The sequence below is a fragment of the Aspergillus fumigatus genome, chromosome 6, assembly GCF_000002655.1.
Source record: "Aspergillus fumigatus Af293 chromosome 6, whole genome shotgun sequence".
NCBI classification, from domain to species: Eukaryota; Fungi; Ascomycota; class Eurotiomycetes; order Eurotiales; family Aspergillaceae; genus Aspergillus; species Aspergillus fumigatus.
Window position 1 is genome coordinate 1,039,428 of NC_007199.1, and position 18,257 is coordinate 1,057,684.

General features: G+C 48.8%; 7 protein-coding genes across 7 annotated transcripts; 3 read left to right on the plus strand and 4 right to left on the minus strand.

Annotated features, from left to right (window-relative positions):
• Positions 1-1,139: 1,139 nt before the first annotated feature.
• Positions 1,140-2,058, minus strand: AFUA_6G04495 (uncharacterized protein). The gene is made up of 2 exons (XM_077804975.1): positions 1,687-2,058; positions 1,140-1,582 (listed from the first exon to the last, which is right to left on the minus strand). Exons 1-2 carry the CDS (start codon positions 1,858-1,860, stop codon positions 1,256-1,258), a joined length of 501 nt encoding a protein of 166 aa, XP_077661109.1. The 5' UTR covers positions 1,861-2,058; the 3' UTR covers positions 1,140-1,255.
• A 219-nt stretch (positions 2,059-2,277) lies between these two features.
• Positions 2,278-4,221, plus strand: AFUA_6G04500 (putative Snf1 kinase complex beta-subunit Gal83; the record flags this gene model as incomplete). The annotated part of the gene is made up of 3 exons (XM_742535.2): positions 2,278-3,309; positions 3,521-4,115; positions 4,174-4,221. The coding sequence occupies exons 1-3, from the start codon at positions 2,555-2,557 to the stop codon at positions 4,219-4,221; spliced, it is 1,398 nt and encodes a 465-aa protein (XP_747628.2). The 5' UTR covers positions 2,278-2,554.
• A 699-nt stretch (positions 4,222-4,920) lies between these two features.
• kae1 (O-sialoglycoprotein endopeptidase) lies at positions 4,921-6,240 on the minus strand (the record flags this gene model as incomplete). Its single annotated transcript, XM_742534.2, has 2 exons — positions 5,734-6,240; positions 4,921-5,627 (listed from the first exon to the last, which is right to left on the minus strand). The coding sequence occupies exons 1-2, from the start codon at positions 6,083-6,085 to the stop codon at positions 4,921-4,923; spliced, it is 1,059 nt and encodes a 352-aa protein (XP_747627.1). The 5' UTR covers positions 6,086-6,240.
• Positions 6,241-6,388: 148 nt separating this feature from the next.
• AFUA_6G04520 (ribosomal lysine N-methyltransferase) lies at positions 6,389-8,341 on the plus strand (the record flags this gene model as incomplete). Its single annotated transcript, XM_742533.2, has 4 exons — positions 6,389-6,761; positions 6,874-7,472; positions 7,543-7,770; positions 7,841-8,341. Exons 1-4 carry the CDS (start codon positions 6,611-6,613, stop codon positions 8,339-8,341), a joined length of 1,479 nt encoding a protein of 492 aa, XP_747626.1. The 5' UTR covers positions 6,389-6,610.
• Positions 8,342-8,803: 462 nt separating this feature from the next.
• Positions 8,804-10,978, minus strand: AFUA_6G04530 (uncharacterized protein; the record flags this gene model as incomplete). Its single annotated transcript, XM_077804976.1, has 4 exons — positions 10,603-10,978; positions 9,982-10,464; positions 9,632-9,928; positions 8,804-9,577 (listed from the first exon to the last, which is right to left on the minus strand). Exons 1-4 carry the CDS (start codon positions 10,759-10,761, stop codon positions 8,804-8,806), a joined length of 1,713 nt encoding a protein of 570 aa, XP_077661110.1. The 5' UTR covers positions 10,762-10,978.
• A 40-nt stretch (positions 10,979-11,018) lies between these two features.
• On the plus strand, positions 11,019-12,393 carry cnaB (calcineurin regulatory subunit B). The gene is made up of 5 exons (XM_742531.2): positions 11,019-11,422; positions 11,489-11,541; positions 11,595-11,668; positions 11,745-12,079; positions 12,144-12,393. Exons 1-5 carry the CDS (start codon positions 11,314-11,316, stop codon positions 12,152-12,154), a joined length of 582 nt encoding a protein of 193 aa, XP_747624.2. The 5' UTR covers positions 11,019-11,313; the 3' UTR covers positions 12,155-12,393.
• Positions 12,394-13,888: 1,495 nt separating this feature from the next.
• On the minus strand, positions 13,889-16,575 carry AFUA_6G04550 (uncharacterized protein). The gene is made up of 3 exons (XM_742530.2): positions 15,032-16,575; positions 14,523-14,789; positions 13,889-14,444 (listed from the first exon to the last, which is right to left on the minus strand). The coding sequence occupies exons 1-3, from the start codon at positions 15,906-15,908 to the stop codon at positions 14,350-14,352; spliced, it is 1,239 nt and encodes a 412-aa protein (XP_747623.2). The 5' UTR covers positions 15,909-16,575; the 3' UTR covers positions 13,889-14,349.
• Between the last annotated feature and the right edge of the window lie 1,682 nt (positions 16,576-18,257).

Below are 18,257 nucleotides of genomic sequence, written 5' to 3' on the forward strand. Positions count from 1 at the left end.
GTATTGCCTTGACTGTCATTTGATAGGTAGAGATTCGCAATGCAACTCTTTGACTAAACCAAGATTACTGCTTCTCATACTGGGATCAGTATTGTTTGGATTGCTTGTTTATAACAAACTCCTACTCAGTGTTTGCCTTGTTGTCTCTGTCAACATATGCAGTTATGCTAACATTTCTTCAGACAGACCACCGTTACCAGTTCCCTACAGCGATTGAGTCGACTTACCCTGTCAACGCGATTCCATTAAATTGACAACCTTCTCTGTGGCGTAACCCTTCACACTAGGTGCAGCACTGGACAAGAGTTACAACACTCTACCTGTCACCTCGAAAAGCAGGCCACGGGACCGCTGTCGCCATCGAGGCTCTCTCGCCCACAGTTCGAAGAAGTAACAACATCACCTCAATACGTCTTTGATTATAGTTGCTGTGATCCAAAACTCCTGATACCGTGGCCACACAAGGAGGACAAGCTCGAACATCCAATTCTGGGACATTGGGGGAGCGTTGATATGGTCACAATTGTGAATGGCAGACCTGTCCCAGCGTATTCAACTTCAGACAGCCCTGGGACAAACACACTTCCGATTTATCCGCGGCTATTATTAGCAGAGCATCTAACAGAACTATGATGCAAGCTGTGCCCTGTAACGAGCATCTGTAAGATATTCTCATTGAGCATTAACCGTCTAACTGAAACAGTGAAGTGGGCTAGCGGTTTCTCCATCAGCTACGGCCGGAGTCGTGGTGACTCACTAAATTGTATGCTGTCATTTGGACAGGTGAGGATCGTATTACATCCTGGACCGCAAATTGTCCTACTCGGATTGTTAAGCCGAATTTTCAGAACATAAATGAGGTTCGTTGCAGCTATTATCGCGTCAGGTGAAAATGGGCCGTCGGCGTACAAACGTTGACCACTGCGAGTCATTGCTCTTGTTGCTTTTGGGCTAGCTAGCGGGATTTGTTTGTACTGGCAGTTAGCGTTTTATATGCTGGATCATGTACATACAATCCGTAGACCGGACATATACCCTCTGATGGCCCCTGCTGGCAGTCAACCAGGATACCTCCCAGAATCGCCTCAGTTGACAGGCTCCAAAATGGACATTGGGGTCGACGCTAGTAGAAGAATACCTCTCTACCGCATTGGGTTTTGTTTGGCGTTTCCTCATCTTCTTTAATAATCTTTTCATTAGGGTTTATGGACTAACACAGCGAGTTTCCACCTGCCTCGGCGAAACATACAGCCTGCTAAGTAGAATCATGGCTGAATTCCTCCTCTTCTAAGATTGAGGAAGAGAGTGGCCCTCCCTTATCACTGCGAGATTTAAAGTCTCTCTTGTCAGGCCATTCCACAAGAATGTCCCTAGATGAGCCTGGTCTCCCCGCAAATGGAAGCTTCTGGGTCACGTCGGCGGACTGACGTGACCGAGTCTTTGAATTTTCACGACTCGCTGGATTCTCAGAGAATCCCAATGACTCGTTAAGTGTCTCGATGACAAATGCACTGGTCAAATGCACTACAGTGCCGACAATCAGGCCGATAACTAGAGCGGTCGCGAAGAATAGCAGAACGGCCTACGTCACATGGTCAGTCTCTTATCACTCTAATACACAAAAGTATGGGCCGCGTGGTGTATAGATTCAAGGGGTCTGTAAAGGAACTTCCGACACGTCCATACCTCAAATCTAGCAAGAATCCTGAGAGGGAGGAGGGCAAGGTTGAAGATACCGAGCCCCAATTTCCACAATGGAGTGACCAAAAGGTTTAGTAGTCCATACATACAATATGCCAAAAATGTCAAGGGGTATATGATAGAGTACAGCAAAGTCGCAATTGCCGATGCTAACGCCATTGAATTACAACACTTGAACTACCGTCGCATTCCTTCAATATATGACGATGACGGACAACGGCGGTGCAATAGTAGGCCGACTAATCTTTTAACTCAATGAGGAGATCGGACTTTTATCAACTGGCTGACCCAACCCCAACCTGACCGCGAAAGATGAAGGTACAGGTTCTTGAAGTGCTGCTACTGCCAGGAATGGAGTATGATGTCGGTAGATAAAGATCCAGTGGAGCCAATGGCTCAGCTCTGGTCTCTGCGTTGGCGCTAAACCGACTCCATTTTTACTTTTAGTAATTTGGCCTGTTAACTATCCTAAAGCGGCATTGGCACCTTACCATAACAAAGCGACCCGAGAGCTGGAGAATCGAACCCTATACCCTAAGTGGACGCTTTTGGCAAGCCCCGGAACAACGTCGACATCATCAATTGCTGAGAGATACCAATGACCCGTTGACAGAGTGAATCGCAGTACGATTAGATTGCCTACATGTCTACCTGAAACACTTACTGTGAATCTCATTCGCATTCAACTCATTCATTTTGCATCATTGCTTATCTACTTTGCGCTTGGCCCTCGATACAGCCCCTGGAGGCTGGCGCGCTGATGCTGGCATCCTAACATACAGTAGTCGCTTCTTGTCCCTCCCCCTCATTTATTCCCTGTGCACATCGGTTGTCTCAGACACATTCGCCCCATATGGGCAACAATCCTTCAAAGGGCCCTTCCGGAGATGCTCCGCCAAGTTCGGCCTCATCAAATTTATCGGCTCCCGCAGGCGATAAGAAGGTGAATCGCCGGCCGTCAACCAACGCAATATCCGGGGCAGCAAAGGCAACTGCGGCCGACCCCTCGGCATCTATTGAGACAGCAACAGGACATTCGGCCACGGCACGTCAAACTCCAGTTCAGCAGCGCCTTCAATCGCGCAATATTACAGACTCTTCTAGGGGTAATTCCGAGCGACACGACCGACATGATGCAAAGAAAGCAGAGCCTCACTACAGGGATATTCCCTCACCGGATCCTTCGAATCCTGTGCAAGTACCAGTTTCTCGGGCTGCTGCCAGAAATGATGCGACTGTAGCACCGTCTGGCCCACCTCTCAACACATATTATAGTGCTTCCACCCACCTTCAACGTCCGCCTCGGATGCCCCTACCCATCGGCGATGCAACCGCTACTCCAGGTTCACCGATCATCGGACCAGAGGACTCCCATATCGGTTTTGTCTCGGGCGACCGTTCATTGGGCGAACAAGCAAGTCAAGACAATGCAGGCATCACCAATACTGCCATTGACGATGAGGAGACGCTTGACGAGCTCGAACCATATACCCCGAGCGGTGTAGGCAGGGCTGTACCAACATGTATCGAATGGAATGGCCCTGGAGAAAAAGTATACGTTACTGGTACCTTTGTGAACTGGGAAAAGAAATATCGTCTTCACAGAAAGTATGTAACCCTCCATGCTTACTGCTGTGTCTGAATCTGTCCTCTTTGTGCTTGGGCTCGCGAAACCATTATGAGGGCCAAACGACACCTTTTATTGTTTCGTCTTCGACCACTCTCCTCTTCTTTCCCGCCCTCCAATCCAGCATGCATCTTCTCGCTGTCTGGTCCAACAAGATCATGCCACGAGTGCTAATCGATGATATGTGAACAGTGAAAGTAATCCAGGGGTCATGTCCACAACGTTAAATCTCCGTCCTGGCACACACCATCTGAAGTTTATTGTGGATGGGGAAATGCGGGCTTCAGATAATCTGCCGACTGCAGTCGATTTTACGAATCATCTCGTCAACTACATTGAGGTCAGCGCGGACGACGTCAACCAATCGCGCAGGGGGAGTGATAGAACGAACAAAAGTGCAGTTCCTTCAGGGGTTCATCCTCCCCAGGTTATTCCCAATCTTATTGGGGACGACCGCAATGGTGTCGAAAATCAGTCGGACAAGGAAGAACCAGAGGAGATTCCCTTGGGAGACTTTCAGACTATCATCCCCCAATTTCTTGTCGATCTTGACAAGGATGAAGACAGTCCAGAATACCAGCAAGCCGCTAATGTGATTGGTGATACTCCTACGCCCCCAAGTCTTCCACTTTTCTTGGGTAAATCGATCCTCAACGGCACGACGCCGATGAAAGATGACAGCAGTGTTCTCAACTATCCTAATCATACAGTACTCAATCATCTCGCGACGAGTAGCATCAAAAATGGCGTTCTGGCAACCAGTGTGACTACCAGATACAAAAGAAAGGTAAGATCTCCGCCAAATTCCACCACATTTGTCAGAGTATAGACTCAACTTTGCGCAGTATGTCACAACGATACTGTACAAGCCGACCAGCCACATCACAGGCTAGTAACCGCTAGGAAAAGGCGCTTGCTGCGCAGTCTCTCATACCATGCATGAGCCAATATCAGGGACACCGGGGCCGTTTGCGCACAAACTGATTGGGTCGGGGCCGTAGTCTCTCGGTGTCAGTGACCCTTTGCTACGCTTCTCCTACCCCAGGTTCCTTCACAGGATCTGTTTCGACGATAAAGACACTTCGTCAACTTGTTCATGGTCATAAATACCTCTGATAGATGCATATATGCAAGAGCCGTATCAGTTCACATGCCTCACGACGCATGGCTGCAGTCAAGTCACTCACCATATGATGAATGATTTCATTTATGACCGCGCTGCTCACATTTCATTTCTTGGTTATTACAACATGAATGTCGATATGCAACATCATCAAATGCCGCCGCTTCTTCCAACATTTTTGTACCTTATCTGTTCCTCATGGGCTGGTGCACGCTTGCGTTGCGGTCATCGTCAGGTTATCGGGTGATCTTTCCTTTTCCGTATTTATCGACTAGATTTCCCAAGTGATGTACAATTTTTTATTTCTTAGCATCGAGCAACTGCAGGTTTTCCATACAAGATAGAAATATCAAGCTCTCCCATACCCAGAGGTCCTTAATGGCGACTCCCAGCATTACAAGGCGAATGATTAATTTTGCAGACCAGGCCGTATATGTCATCATCATCGTTATCATGATTGGTGCTCATCTTAATCTCTCCATTTTACAAACACGTCGTCCGTTCGGAACCGCTGTGTACAAGTCGACTCCTTCAACGGGGTGCGGAAACCAGTCTTGTACGCGAGCAAACCTGCCTGTGCGATCATAATTCCATTGTCAATACAGAATCTCTCATCCGTCGCATGGACACTACCACCGCGATCGCGAGCCATGATTCCCATCATCTCTTGTAATCGTTCATTGCACCCGACGCCGCCGACTATGAGGACTTCCTTTGAGCCCACATGCGCCATGGCGCGCTCGGTAATCTCCACGAGCATGGAAAACACAGTCTCCTGGAGCGAGAAGCACAGATCCGCGCGTGTCGGTTTGGAGTCATCTCCTGCACCTTCTTCCTCTTTCTCTTCGCCGTTCAAGCCGTAGGATGCAGCCAATCCGTCAATGGCGGCGAGAATCCCCGAAAAGGAGCAGTCCATGCCCTTCACTGTGTACGGCAAATCGACCAGCTGCTTGCCCTTCTTCGCTAGTTGCTCAATGTTGTACCCTGGTGCGGGATCATTGGAGATGTGCAATGTCCGGGCGAATCTGTCCAGGCAGTTGCCCACAGCGATATCGAGGGTTTCGCCGAAGATCCGGTACCTTTGCGAACTGTAGGCAATCACCTGTGTGTTACCTCCTGAGACGTATAGAACGACAGGGTTGGTGGAGCCAGTGATTAGTCTGCCCATTTCAATATCTAAGCGAGTTGTTAGCTCTATAGGAGGAATGTCGGGAGGCCGTCGAATGTTCAGGTCTCAAGCATGAGGCAGCGGACAGCGGACAGCGCCTATGGTCACACATACGTCCAACGCAATGGTTCACACCAACTAACTCTTTGCCCCATAATAAACTCAGCATCCGGGCAGCCACAGCGACGCTCTGAAGCGGAGCACCCATGCCAGGGCCCTTGGTAAAGCAGATGCAGTCCACATCACGCACTGAGATACGAGCTTCTCTGAGCGCTCTCTTTACAAGCTTCACTACCCAAGAGCGGTGGTGCCGCGCAGTATCCTTGGGAAGAAATCCCTCACCTGGAGGGGAGACATAGGTGTGACGGATATTAGCAAGGACCCGCGGGGTGCTGCCATCCTCGGGATGGAGCATAATGCCCACCCCAAGTTTGTTGGCGGAGCCTTCGAGTCCGATGGCAATCATGACTGGGAAGAACTTATTATTGAACGCGCCTAAGATTCAAATTTCAAGGGAAAATAATCATATCCATTAGAAGTTGGCTCATTCGTTACAGGGAGCTCGCCTGCAGAGGGGTAAGTAATCTCGGCTTTCAATCGCTATTTTTTTTTTCTTTTTTTCGCTTTATTTCCTTTTTAATCAGCGGCGTTAACTAACTAACTAACTATTGGCCGGCGGGCGGCTTGACACGGTGGTAGCGTTTATCCGACGACGGGGTACCTATACAATAACGGTAAGCTAAATGCTACTCGACGACCTGCTCACTAGGCACTGAGAACCCACTCCATGCATTTCCCCTCCCACAACGGTGGATTGCCTTTGGATATCCCTCCATTGCCTTGGAGATCTACTGAGAGTTACTTCCTCTCTTTATCTCCTCGATACCCCCCTCCTCTACCTTGTTGAAATCGTCTGTGTATCTCATCTTGAGGAGATCCGTTCATACTACTCCACCCTCACGGGTCACAAACATTCTTCATCAGTAAAAGAATGTCGTCCACAACCCACTTTCCTGATTCCGACAGCTTCCAGCGTCAGTCAGATGAGTTTATCACATGGCTGGCTGGAAAGCCGGGTGTGAAGATCAATTCGAAAATCAGTATTGCTGATCTACGATCAAAATCTGCTGGGAGGGGTGTAGGTATGTGGCCACCCATCCGAAGGCTTTTTAGATCCATCGTCTTTCTTCCCGTCCAGAAAGAAGCACCACCTTCAAGGTACCATTATCTGACCGCTTATCTTCACATTATCAGTGGCTCGGTCTGATATCTTCGACGGCGAAGAGCTTTTCTCCATCCCCCGCGGACTCGTTCTGTCGGCTCAGAATTCGAAGTTGAAGGATCTGCTCTCACAGGATTTGGAGGAATTAGGCCCATGGCTGTCTCTGATTCTGGTGATGATGTACGAATATCTCTTAGGAGAGCAATCTGCTTGGGCACCGTACTTCAAAATTCTTCCTAAGAGCTTTGATACCCTGATGTTCTGGTCCCCTTCTGAACTTCGGGAGCTGCAAGGCAGTGCAATCGTTAGCAAGATAGGGAAAGAGGGTGCTGAAGACTCGATCATGCAGATGATTGCACCGGTTGTGAGAGCCAATCCTTCTCTCTTTCCGTCAGTTGACGGCCTAGCCTCCTGGGACGGTGAAGCAGGCTCCCACGCCCTTCTGCGCTTAGCTCATATCATGGGGTCCCTTATTATGGCTTATGCATTTGATATTGAAAAGGTTGAAGATGAAGATGACGAGAATAATGACGAAGAAGACGGTTATGTGACCGATGATGAGCAGGACCAGTCGTCTAAAGGCATGGTACCACTGGCAGACATCCTCAACGCGGATGCGGATCGAAATAATGTGCGTGCCCTTTCCCGCACACTCTCTCCTTGTGTTCCATATCAGTGCTCAATGTTTACAATTCCTGCAGGCACGCCTCTTTCAAGAGGACGATTCCTTGGTCATGAAAGCCATCAAACCCATTCGCGTTGGAGAGGAGATTTTCAACGACTATGGAGAATTACCCCGTGCCGATCTCCTGAGGCGCTACGGTTATGTAACCGACAACTATGCTCAGTACGATGTGGTCGAATTGTCGCTTGACCAAATCTGCCGGTCGGCCGGTCTTCAAAATGCGGACATTGAAAGTTATCCTCCGGTACCTCACACCTCCTCCATTTTCCGGATCCCATAATTTTCCGCGGCTCGATAATTGACTTGTGCCCTAGCTCGCCTTCTTGGAAGATTTGGAACTCCTCGATGACGGATATGTCATTCCCAGGCCCTCGCCCGAAGACTCGCTTACAGACTTCCTTCCAGATGAGCTTCTAGTGTTGGTCAAGACGCTCACACTCTCCTCAGAGCAATTAGAGCATCAAAAATCGAAGAGCAAAGCCCCAAAACCGTCGTTTGGCCACGCCGAAGCTGCCATTCTGCTCAAGGCCGTCCAGCTCGTGGGCAGCCAATACCCCACAACTGTTGCCCAGGATGAGGAGATTCTTTCGGGGCTCGTCCAGTCTGAAGCATTTCAACCCCTGAACCAAACCGACCGACGACAGAAGATGGCTATTCAGGTTCGCCTGGGTGAGAAATATATCTTGCAAACTCTGGCCAACATGCTCGAGAAGTTCATCACGAACTCCGCTCAGTCTAACGGAGGGTCCGGTCTCAAACGAGGCGCCAACGGCGACAGTGGCGATTCTAGGAGAACGAAAGCTCCCAAGAACTGACATATGCGGAACACGTGCCGCTACATCTTACGATTGATGGAAGGGATCATTCATCTCTTCTTTTGTTATTTTCTTCGTTGCTGGCATCAAGCTCCGCTATCCGTACACGAGTCTATCGACTGATAGGTTTCGAAAGAAGTCAAGAGAAAAGAGAACAGGCTATGTACACTAACATTCGCATAATTTCAGGGTCATATCATGATAGCAGGGGTTACCAACAACTACCGTCCTTTGGACGAAATAGTTGGTTCGGAGTCAAGCTTAAAAAGGTGGCGGCTCGTGAAGTCAAGGTATCGGAGGGGTGGTAAAAGTACAAGTACAGAGGAGTCTCGTGGTGAAAAGACGAAGCAGATGGGAACAAGGAATCGAAGGAACGCCCGCCAAATGCAAGATATGAGTGGGGGGAATTAAAAGAAGAAGACACGACAACGAAGAGAGAAGAAATAAAGCCCAGCTCATATCTCACGAAGTGGAGGCGACGGCACCAGGCCCGGGGTTCGATCCCATTGTGTGCCCTATGTTCGGGGGCCCGTTATTGGTTGTGGTTTGTTCGGCCTGCAACCGTTTCTGCGCTTGAGCCTGCGCATGTGCTTGGGCGGCAGCAGCAGCTTGATCTCGTGCTTTGGCGGCCATTATGGCACGATGTTGCATGATCTGAACATCGTACGGATCGCATTCGAATTCTGACTCATCGTCTGAATCCTCCCGATCATACTTGAATCGATCAGCCTTCAGCGGATCCATCTCGATTCTACACCGCGACGCCATGTTTCGACGATCAATCATCAACCGACCACCACGTCCAATGCGCCTTCTGAACGACGGTATTCTGCAGGTGTCCTCGTTCATCTCCCATGTACGAGGGACTAGCTTATCTCGGAAGGAGAGGGAATTGGCTGTATCTAAGGCAGACTCCAACATCATATTGTCAGACGAATCTGAAGAAGGAGGAGTTGGCAACTGGGTGGTGATTGCTGGGCGGAAAGCGGCCTGGAAGGTCTTCTCTGGAGGTGGCGAGAGAGGCGCTCTTGTGTAATCCACATAGCCCTCGTTCCACTTGATATGCTTCGCGATGTTCTGCTTGATATCTCGCAGAATCTCGTTTTCTTTCTCCGCCTGGACGTCTTCCAGCAATTGCATGTCGTCCGCAGCCTGAGTACCGGGCTTCTGTGGCATCCGGATCTGAGGAGCGGTCGGTCGTTGTGCAGCTGGCGCCTCCGCAGGCTTCTTCTTTGGCTGCTCCGGCAGGTTAGCAAACGCATGAGGAAGTCGTGCTGGTATTGACGTTACCTTCTGGTTGATGAGATCCTCGTCATCGTCTTTGATGTTGAGTTTCCTCTTCATCTCCTTCACCTCGGAACGTTGCAGGAATATCTGCCGCTCCATCGAGAGCATCTCTTTTCTTGCCAACTCCCGCTGGCGCACCAGTGCAACCAGCTGTCGAGCATCTTCCAGCTCCTTTCTGAGTCTGCGCAGTTTGTCGGCACTTTGGGCATCTCTGCCGCGGGTCTTCCGAATCTGACGGACTTCACGCCTACGAAAGCAGACATACGGGTCTGTATCATCGGTATCTTGACCAGTTTCAAACTGCTCATGGTCAGTCGTGGGAAATATGGAGTCATGCGATGAGGTCTGCTCACCTTGAGACTCGGTAGGAGTGGGCGGTTCCCAGTAGCAATCCTTCGCAACTTCCAGTGCTCATATATGTCCTTTGCAAAACACTTGACGCTCTCCTCTACAGTTGCATCCATCGAGTCTTGCATTTCTGCGAAGCTCAGGACAGGAGGGCTATCTACAGCTGCAAAGGGTTGCTTTGTCTGTGCCGTCTCCTCGAAGAAGTACATCACCTCCTCGAACTGATCCTCTGTTATCCTGTTCGACGGCTCCCGCTTCTCGTTCATGATCTTGAAGAAGACATCATCCTCTTCGGTCATGTTATACGGGCATCCGCAACAGTCCTCGATAGTCGACGAGAAGCGGATGTATGTCGCCGGCTGTGAGAAGATGGGGGGATAGAGCTCGTCATATCGAAGATTACTGAGGACGGTTTCTGGTGTGGGAATGTGAGCTTCATTTACTTTTCCTTGGGCAGTCGCGCTGATAGCAGCTTGAAGATGGAACTCCTATTGAAAACAGTGTTAGCAAACGCTGTTTGGAGCCCAATATATCGGCTGACAAAATTTTCACTAAGAGGTGAGGTTGTGATATGATCACGTGATATATGCAGGGATGGCTAAAAATTAGTCGGGGGAAACACTGACCGACTCCTCAGCCTTCTCGACACCAGTTTCCACCTGTTGTAGGGCATTCTGGACCTCATCATCGATGATATCGATCTCATGTTCCCGGACAATGGGGATTGAGGCCTTCGAGGTGAGCTTTTTCGGGCGCGTCCTCCCCATACCCCCGTATCTAGTCATACGAACTTTGGGGCGCAAATGCGGCAACGACCATGGGATAGTGGTCCCAAAATTAGTATGTATCGATAGATCTGATCATGCGAAAGCGCGTGGACGTATTTTTTTGATGAATTTCGATGAATAGTGGGAGATATTGACGATTGACGTCTCGTAGAATCAGCACTGGCGGTTGAGTTGACGTTGTAATGTCACCCAGACGTGGCCTGTCTTAGGCCGGTGCACGGCCTCAGGGGTTCGCTTGCCTCTCCGTTTCCGGCTAGTGCGGGGCTGGCCGATATCAAATTGATGAACGGGTGATGTCCTTGGCATGTTATGAGCTACGTGAATCCTGGAGCCGCACCAGTGGGTAGCTGAGTAGCTTTTCCTACTCGCCATCACTCCTCAAGTTATCCGCCACTGGCTCTGTTGTCCCTGTTGATTATCACAACCAGGTTAATAAGCACGTTCCACTCGCCTCTACTGCACGTTCATAGTTTATTTCATTCATAGTTTCCCCACGTTTTTTATTTTCACTTTTGCATACTCCTCAACCACACACGACCATTTACCAACATGGAGCAGCCCAGTGAACCAAATAATGCCGCTATGTATGATGCACGCAGGCGTAGAGCATCTGTTGGGACATCACAGTTATTAGACAACATTGTCTCGGCTTCGAATTGTCAGTCTTGGCCAGTGGCTTTTTTGCCTTTGCCTTTGGGGAGCGCAATCTAATCATCAGCAACAGTCGACAGAGATGAGGTGGACAGGCTCCGCAAGCGCTTCATGAAACTTGACAAGGTCCGATCAATACGTGATGATTTATGGGAATAATATGGCTTAAGCTGTCGCAGGATAGCTCCGGCACCATCGATCGTGACGAGTTCCTTTCCCTCCCACAAGTGTCCTCAAACCCGCTCGCAACGAGGTACGTGAGACAAGCGATAGATGGTGGCACCGTGGAGGAACACCAGGACGTCGGCGATATGCTTACCGATGCACAGGATGATCGCGATCTTCGACGAAGACGGCGGCGGGGATGTTGACTTCCAGGAGTTTGTGTCGGGGCTGTCGGCTTTCAGCTCCAAGGGTAACAAAGAGGAGAAGCTCCGGTTCGCGTTCAAGGTCTACGACATTGACCGGGACGGCTATATCTCCAACGGCGAGCTGTTCATCGTGCTTAAGATGATGGTGGGCAATAACCTGAAGGACGTGCAGCTGCAGCAGATCGTGGATAAGACGATCATGGAAGCGGATAAGGACCGCGACGGCAAGATCAGCTTCGAGGAGTTCACGGAGATGGTGGAGAATACCGATGTCAGCTTGAGCATGACACTGAGTATGTTCTAGCGGGTTGTTTCAAGGAGAGGACAGGAGAGGACTGACCGATTGTGATTGAGCAGGCCAAATCTAAGCGTTGCACATCAGTATATTTGAGTCTTGCTACCTGGCGTTGTTGTTTTTTGTCTATTGCTTGCCGCGTCGAACGCTTGCCGGTCCTTTTTGCCCCTCTGGCTCTGACATGAATTTCACGATCATCGATGATCAATGACCTCTGTAGTTTACATCCTGGCATCCTTGAAGGAACCACAGACACGACGACATGCACATATACAGTCCATGACCACCCAATATACATATGTTTCTCACGTGTGTGGCTTCCGTAGATTTGCGAGTAAATATAGGCGGTGCACATACCGTCAGACCACGAATACCTTTGTTACGGTGGAAATAAACAACAAGGAAATAAGGACATTTTTTGATCTCACATTTATCCTTTTTGGGTTGTGCTGCCACAAAGTTACCTTATTTCTGGCAGATCTCTTCTATCCAAGGAAATTACCCAACGAGGAACTCAAGAATATCAACAGTTTTAAGGATATGTAACCTACAACTACGCGTTATGGAGAATGTAACACCACCACACAACAAGCGAAATTTCTGGTATATGCATATCCACAGGGGTTAGCTCCATATCACTGGGAATATAAATATATGCAATTTTAGTCTATATGTGCTAGTGATTTGACCATATTCCTGTTCGATAAGGTAAAAGGAAAAAAAAAAAAAAAGGATTGTTTGCTGCGTGCATCTAGCTATGGGATTTGCAGCCGATCCGTCCATCCATTGGGGGGTATCATGTCCCGATCTAGTCAACAGAGTATCCATTGAGTTTTTCATATATCCAGATCAGGTACATACATAGGCCCTGTAACGTGGATACGGTTAGTGTTGGGGCCTAGGCTAGCGTCCCGCGGAAGCGGAAGCAACTCCCGACCCTCGGTGATGGGACGCGAGCTATACAGAGTGGAATACCCCCAAGTTTGAATGTGATATATCGAGTGCATTTCTAGGTTTCAAGAAGGCTTGACTTTGATGGGTTTTTTCCGGAAATTGATAAGAGGTAGACTCTTGGCAGCATGATCGGAGTCATGGATTGTGAGACTAATTGCACGTCTCCTAGTCTGAGAGATTGCATTGCTTCAAAGAAATGCTGTATGGTACGGATTCGTGTACTTAGTGATCGAGACGGCGTCTTCATGGACATGTCGGTCATGTTCTGGTTATATACTGGCCATGGTCATGCACCCCCACATCTTTCATCTGGTGGAGCTGGGCCAGGCCAGCGGTCACTCCGACATTAATAGGCAATGTGAGGCTACTTGACAAATCTGAAAGAGGAAGAAGAAGCGTCGCGATTGGTCTATCAAGTGCAAATCGGGGATCGTGGACGATCGGAGTCCGGTAATGACCGCGACCAAGGAGTCGGATCCGTTCATTGTGCTCTCTCACAGATCACAATGGTGGTTATAGTCTTGCGGGTTTCGAACCTGGAAACCGGGACGTGCTAGTCTTGCAATGGCGTCACACGGCGCTACAGGCAGCTGTATTGGATTTGATGTGTGGTGGAGCGTTACCCAGTCACGCCCCTGCTGCTTTGTTCTGTTGAACCGATCAGAGTAGGCCGCGTAGAGAAAAAAGTTCCAAGGATCTATTGCTAGAAAGCAGTGATATATCGTGAATACGCTTAGAAAGGCCCACCCACACGTTGCACCGGAAATGCGAAGGAAGAAGTCATGCGTAAGGGAGATATATATATATATATATATATATGTACAAAATCGGATGCTGCCTGAGGACGCATCAATGATCCAGGAGACGATAGTGGGTAATATGCAGTTTCACTCTCCTGCCTCAGGAACAAGAGCGCCGGAGATTAGAATATTGATAGAAGACCTCTATGGCAGATGCCTACCCAGGAGGGCTTATAGTAGCCCTGCGGGGAAGTCCTTCAGGTCTTCATACCCCGCGGACATTGGGGCCGGGGGAATGAAATGGCCTAACTTTCCGCCCTCCTCGTAAAGAAAGAGGGAGATGCAGTCATGGACACATGATACAAGGGAAGCGCTCTGTAGTGCGGGCTGGGAAGTGAGGACTGGACCATATGGTGGTATGAACCATAGATAGTGGGCGCTTGGACTCGTGGGATTCGTCCTTGCGAACTAAATTAGTTCCTGCGTTAGGCCGGACGCGAGCACAAATCACCGAAGTACGGAATATGACTGCGCCATATGGGAAAGTGAGCTCGAACTCGACGGAGACCATCACTCAGGACCGCGAAGTAGCGGCTGCGGCGGCGTTCACTCCATGTGCCCGCATGTTACTTGGTCGACTTTCTATTAGATCGATACATTCCCCAAGGACTAGACGATGAGTCGCCGAATCAGACAGGGGTGCCAAATTTCTTGAAAGGGTTTCTCGACTAAATGTAGGGTGCTTACCACAGAGTATCTCCTCCTCCCAAATGCCCATCTGATAGTCCACCAGTCCATGCTGCTCCATCTGATCGCATAGCTGAATCAGTTTTCTGCCCATCTCGTCCAAACGATCGCTACTGAGCATTGATGTGTTCGACGGCTGATGGCCGGCCCCCAACAGCTCCAGCGTCATATCTTTCTGTTTTTGGCAGACAGCCAACCAGCAGATGTTGAAGTTATTCCATAACTGTAACCGATCAGAATAGAACATCGGCTCGTCGCTTAAAATGCCTAGGATTTGTTGAAGGTCAGCAACTAAGATGCCTCATCATGAAATTGATGGTCATATGCCCGCTACACAAGCTCAAAGGTAACATCGGCGTGTGCCAAGGGTGCGATCAACGAAAACATATGATGTATCCATTGTGCTTGTATTACTGTATTCAATGTATTGGTGAAAAGGTACGATCCTTGAAGGATGGTGGACAAGGTGATGAGTGGGAATCCAAACAAACGCTAGGCAAGAAACATACCAAGTTCCCGCGCATTAGTGACAAGCCACTCGGAAATTTCCAAGAGTGATCGCCCGGCCTCTACCAATCGACCGGCGCGAATGTGATCGAACGTCGACCGCAAGACTCGTTGAAACCGACCATATTCTTCATTGAGATTTGTCGAATCCGGAATTACATGCTGCTGTTGTTGCTGTGAATGATGTTGCTGCTGCTGGGACGTTTCTTGTTGCTCCAAACGTCGTGCCGTTGCCCCCACAGGGGTAAACTCGGCCATAGTTGCGGGAAAGGGCTGCATTGCGCTCGAGCGCCCAATGGGACGGGCCTGGTTATAAGCAGATGGAGAGACTTGCGGATTCAGGTAGGGCGAAACCTCTGCAGGGACCCCTGTTGCCATCGGCTCATTAGTTGGAAAGTACTGTGGAACGGCAAATTGGCTGGACAGGGCATCAATCGCTGCAGATTGCCGTGCTGGGTACTGTGGCACGACCTCGTACGGATTTTGTGTCGGACCTTGCTGACCGAGATTATATACCATCTCCGATTCATAAGCGGCGAAGGGTTGCTGTATCGACTGCTGGCGCTGCTGTTCGCGCAACGTCGTAGGATACGGTTGTAATTCGTCCCCGTGCAAGGGATCATCCTGAAAAGCAGTGTCTGTGTATCCATACTCCATGTAGGCTGACAGTCGAGACCTTGTCGCTGTTTGCGACAATCCTGGATGGTTTCCACGTGTTGAAGATTGGCCATGCTGTCGAAAACGATCCGCAGCACCGTGGGATGCACTGGGGACCCCTCGACGTGTCTGCCCCGAGCTGGTTGTGAAACTGGAGGGATCATGCTGCTTCATACGTCGGCTATCGCCACCCATACCACGCAGTCGGCCCCTCGAGACCATGCGCGCTGGATTGAGGTCAAGAGACCAATGCGCTTCGGGGGAGAGCGGAGGACTTGCGTATGGTTCCAGTTTGCCGGAACTGTGTAGTTTGGTCGTTAACGACGTCTTTTGTGTGGAAAGCCTTTACAACGTGAGTTCCTACTCCTCTTCCACTCATTCATAAACTGGTACAAGCAGTTCGGAACGACACTCTTGCTATCGGATGTGCCGAGTCTCGTGGCGAGTCTCTGTGCGGTTCAATGTACCGTGTTGCGCAAGCATGCGCAGCTTGGTATCTATCAGCATTATAGAAGGATGTTTGGCATAGCCAAATTGAAATGCAAAATATAGACGCATGATTACCAACGACATACCTCTCTGATACAGTGAACCCCCTCAAGTCGTGTTCCTCTGAGAACGGTAAACTCCTGAGACAGGGAACGAAACGCACAACAGTGCGGGCAGAATGACAAAGCGCGGAAGAGAACCGGGGCTAATAATAAATTTGTCTATGATTCAGAAAAAGATAAGACCCAATGACTGTAGTCCTGTCATTGCAGCCCAAGCAGCATGCTCTGACAGATGAGGGACACCGGACACTCTGTGGAGAGTGGGGGAACAAGAGCACAAGACGGGTTGCAAGATATACTTCGACTGACAGTGACCAGAGTAGATCAAGAAATAAGCGGTTTCTGGGGTATATATTTAAACTCTCAGGAGAAGACAGGATCAGCATCTAGGGGGCTGTATTATTTAGAAGCAGTACAATAGAAGGGAAAGGCTGAAATATTGGTGGTCTCTTGGTGGACTCTATTGATGCGCTTACATCCAGGCAGGCAAGCAAGCAAGCAAGCAAGCAAGCAAGCAACAAGAAAATAAGTAAAATTAATTTAAATAAAAAAAGAAAAAATAAAAGAAAAGAGGAAAAGGGAAAGAAAAAAGAGAAAAAAAAAATACACACACATATGACGAGAACGAGGGGGGAAAATGAGAAAAACAAAATAAAGGAATGGGGGGTTAAAAAGACAAACAAAAAAAAAGGAAAAAACAAAGCAAGTGATCTACTTCCAAGTTAGAAGACAGGAGCTAGATCTTCTGCTTGGAATAATTATCATCATTATTAGTATTGCTCTGTCAACCATACATGAAGTGGTCCATACATGTCTTCTACTCATTTGCTTTTTGTGTCCACTTGACTCGGTCAACTCGAACGTGATGGCGGATGCTACTTATTTCTTTTTTCGTTTGTTCCGAGCCATTGGGGGCAGAAATTCTCTTCTCGCGCTGTTTCTATCAATACTACCTATATAATACTGTACTAATTGCTGCCTTTTCCCCTATGATTCGTGGTGTAGTCCTGCTGTTGGCAATTTTTTATGGGCCATCATTGGGCAGCATAGACCCGAGAGCGTTTCCTTGAAAATGCTCGAACTGACCTGATCTAGCGAGTATCATAGTATAAACCGGGAAAATATTGATATTCCTACTTACATAGTTAGATCACCTGGATGTAAAGGATACGAAAAGAGAAAATGAAGGAAGATGACAATTAGTCATTTCGAGCTGCTTTTATTAACCCTATGCGAAGACGTGGAGCTAATCGGTCCTTCCATAGTGCTGGGGCGCACGATGATGCAGAGAGACCGAAAGAAAAAGGCCTGAAAATTGACAGATCCACGTCGACAGAGGGGAATGACCGATAAGGTTAGAGAACAGGGCCACTAGGTAAGTATGTAGGTAGTCTTCTAAAGTAAGGTACCACTAGCTTTGTCTTAGATTCGAGTCATCCGAGTACTCAACATATTATTGTTGCGTCCTGCCCCGTATTCCTTTGGCCTAGACTAGTATTGAGACTCGACTATGAGCAAGTCAGGGCTACTAGTTAACTACTTCGTATATGCCGCTGTCCATGCTTAGTGCTTGGCTGATCTGCCATCGAATCCACTTCGGGGACCTTTGTCATCTGTTGATCATAGTTATTTATTGATGGCTCAATTTTGACAACTCCCACTCAGCCCCAAGAGCCCGAGACACTGGTTCCCCCCTTGTGGCTTCTCAGAGGTTAAACTTTCTCAATGATTAGCTTCATCTGGTGCAATCTCCAAAAAAAAAAACACGAAACAAGTTAAGAAGAGAAAGACAAAGTTCGGTGATGAAAAGACCGAAGAAGAATCATCGTCTTTTAGATTTGCCATGAATTGTATGGATGCTTGCCACTGTACTCTAATCCTCAGGGAAGGAGAAAGCCCCCAGAGGAGAAAAGCACAAAGTACGTACCCGCCTGTCCCCCAGTGATCTCCAAGTCAGTCTACAGAGTCACCGCCAAATTGACGAACAAACTCTACTAGCCTGTTCTAGAACAGATATTAC

What these genes read in the sequence shown, in the direction of transcription:
- AFUA_6G04550 (XM_742530.2), bottom strand. Translation starts at nt 15,908, where the DNA reads ATGGTCTCGAGGGGCCGACTGCGTGGTATGGGTGGCGATAGCCGACGT. An exon ending in CACTAATGCGCGGGAACTTG is followed by an intron (nt 14,790 to 15,031) that starts GTATGTTTCTTG and finishes AACAAATCCTAG; the next exon opens with GCATTTTAAGCGACGAGCCG. An exon ending in GGAGGAGGAGATACTCTGTG is followed by an intron (nt 14,445 to 14,522) that starts GTAAGCACCCTA and finishes CTCATCGTCTAG; the next exon opens with TCCTTGGGGAATGTATCGAT.
- cnaB (XM_742531.2), top strand. Translation starts at nt 11,314, where the DNA reads ATGGAGCAGCCCAGTGAACCAAATAATGCCGCTATGTATGATGCACGC. An exon ending in GCTTCATGAAACTTGACAAG is followed by an intron (nt 11,542 to 11,594) that starts GTCCGATCAATA and finishes AAGCTGTCGCAG; the next exon opens with GATAGCTCCGGCACCATCGA. An exon ending in TCAAACCCGCTCGCAACGAG is followed by an intron (nt 11,669 to 11,744) that starts GTACGTGAGACA and finishes ACCGATGCACAG; the next exon opens with GATGATCGCGATCTTCGACG.
- AFUA_6G04495 (XM_077804975.1), bottom strand. Translation starts at nt 1,860, where the DNA reads ATGGCGTTAGCATCGGCAATTGCGACTTTGCTGTACTCTATCATATAC. An exon ending in GGATTCTTGCTAGATTTGAG is followed by an intron (nt 1,583 to 1,686) that starts GTATGGACGTGT and finishes CATGTGACGTAG; the next exon opens with GCCGTTCTGCTATTCTTCGC.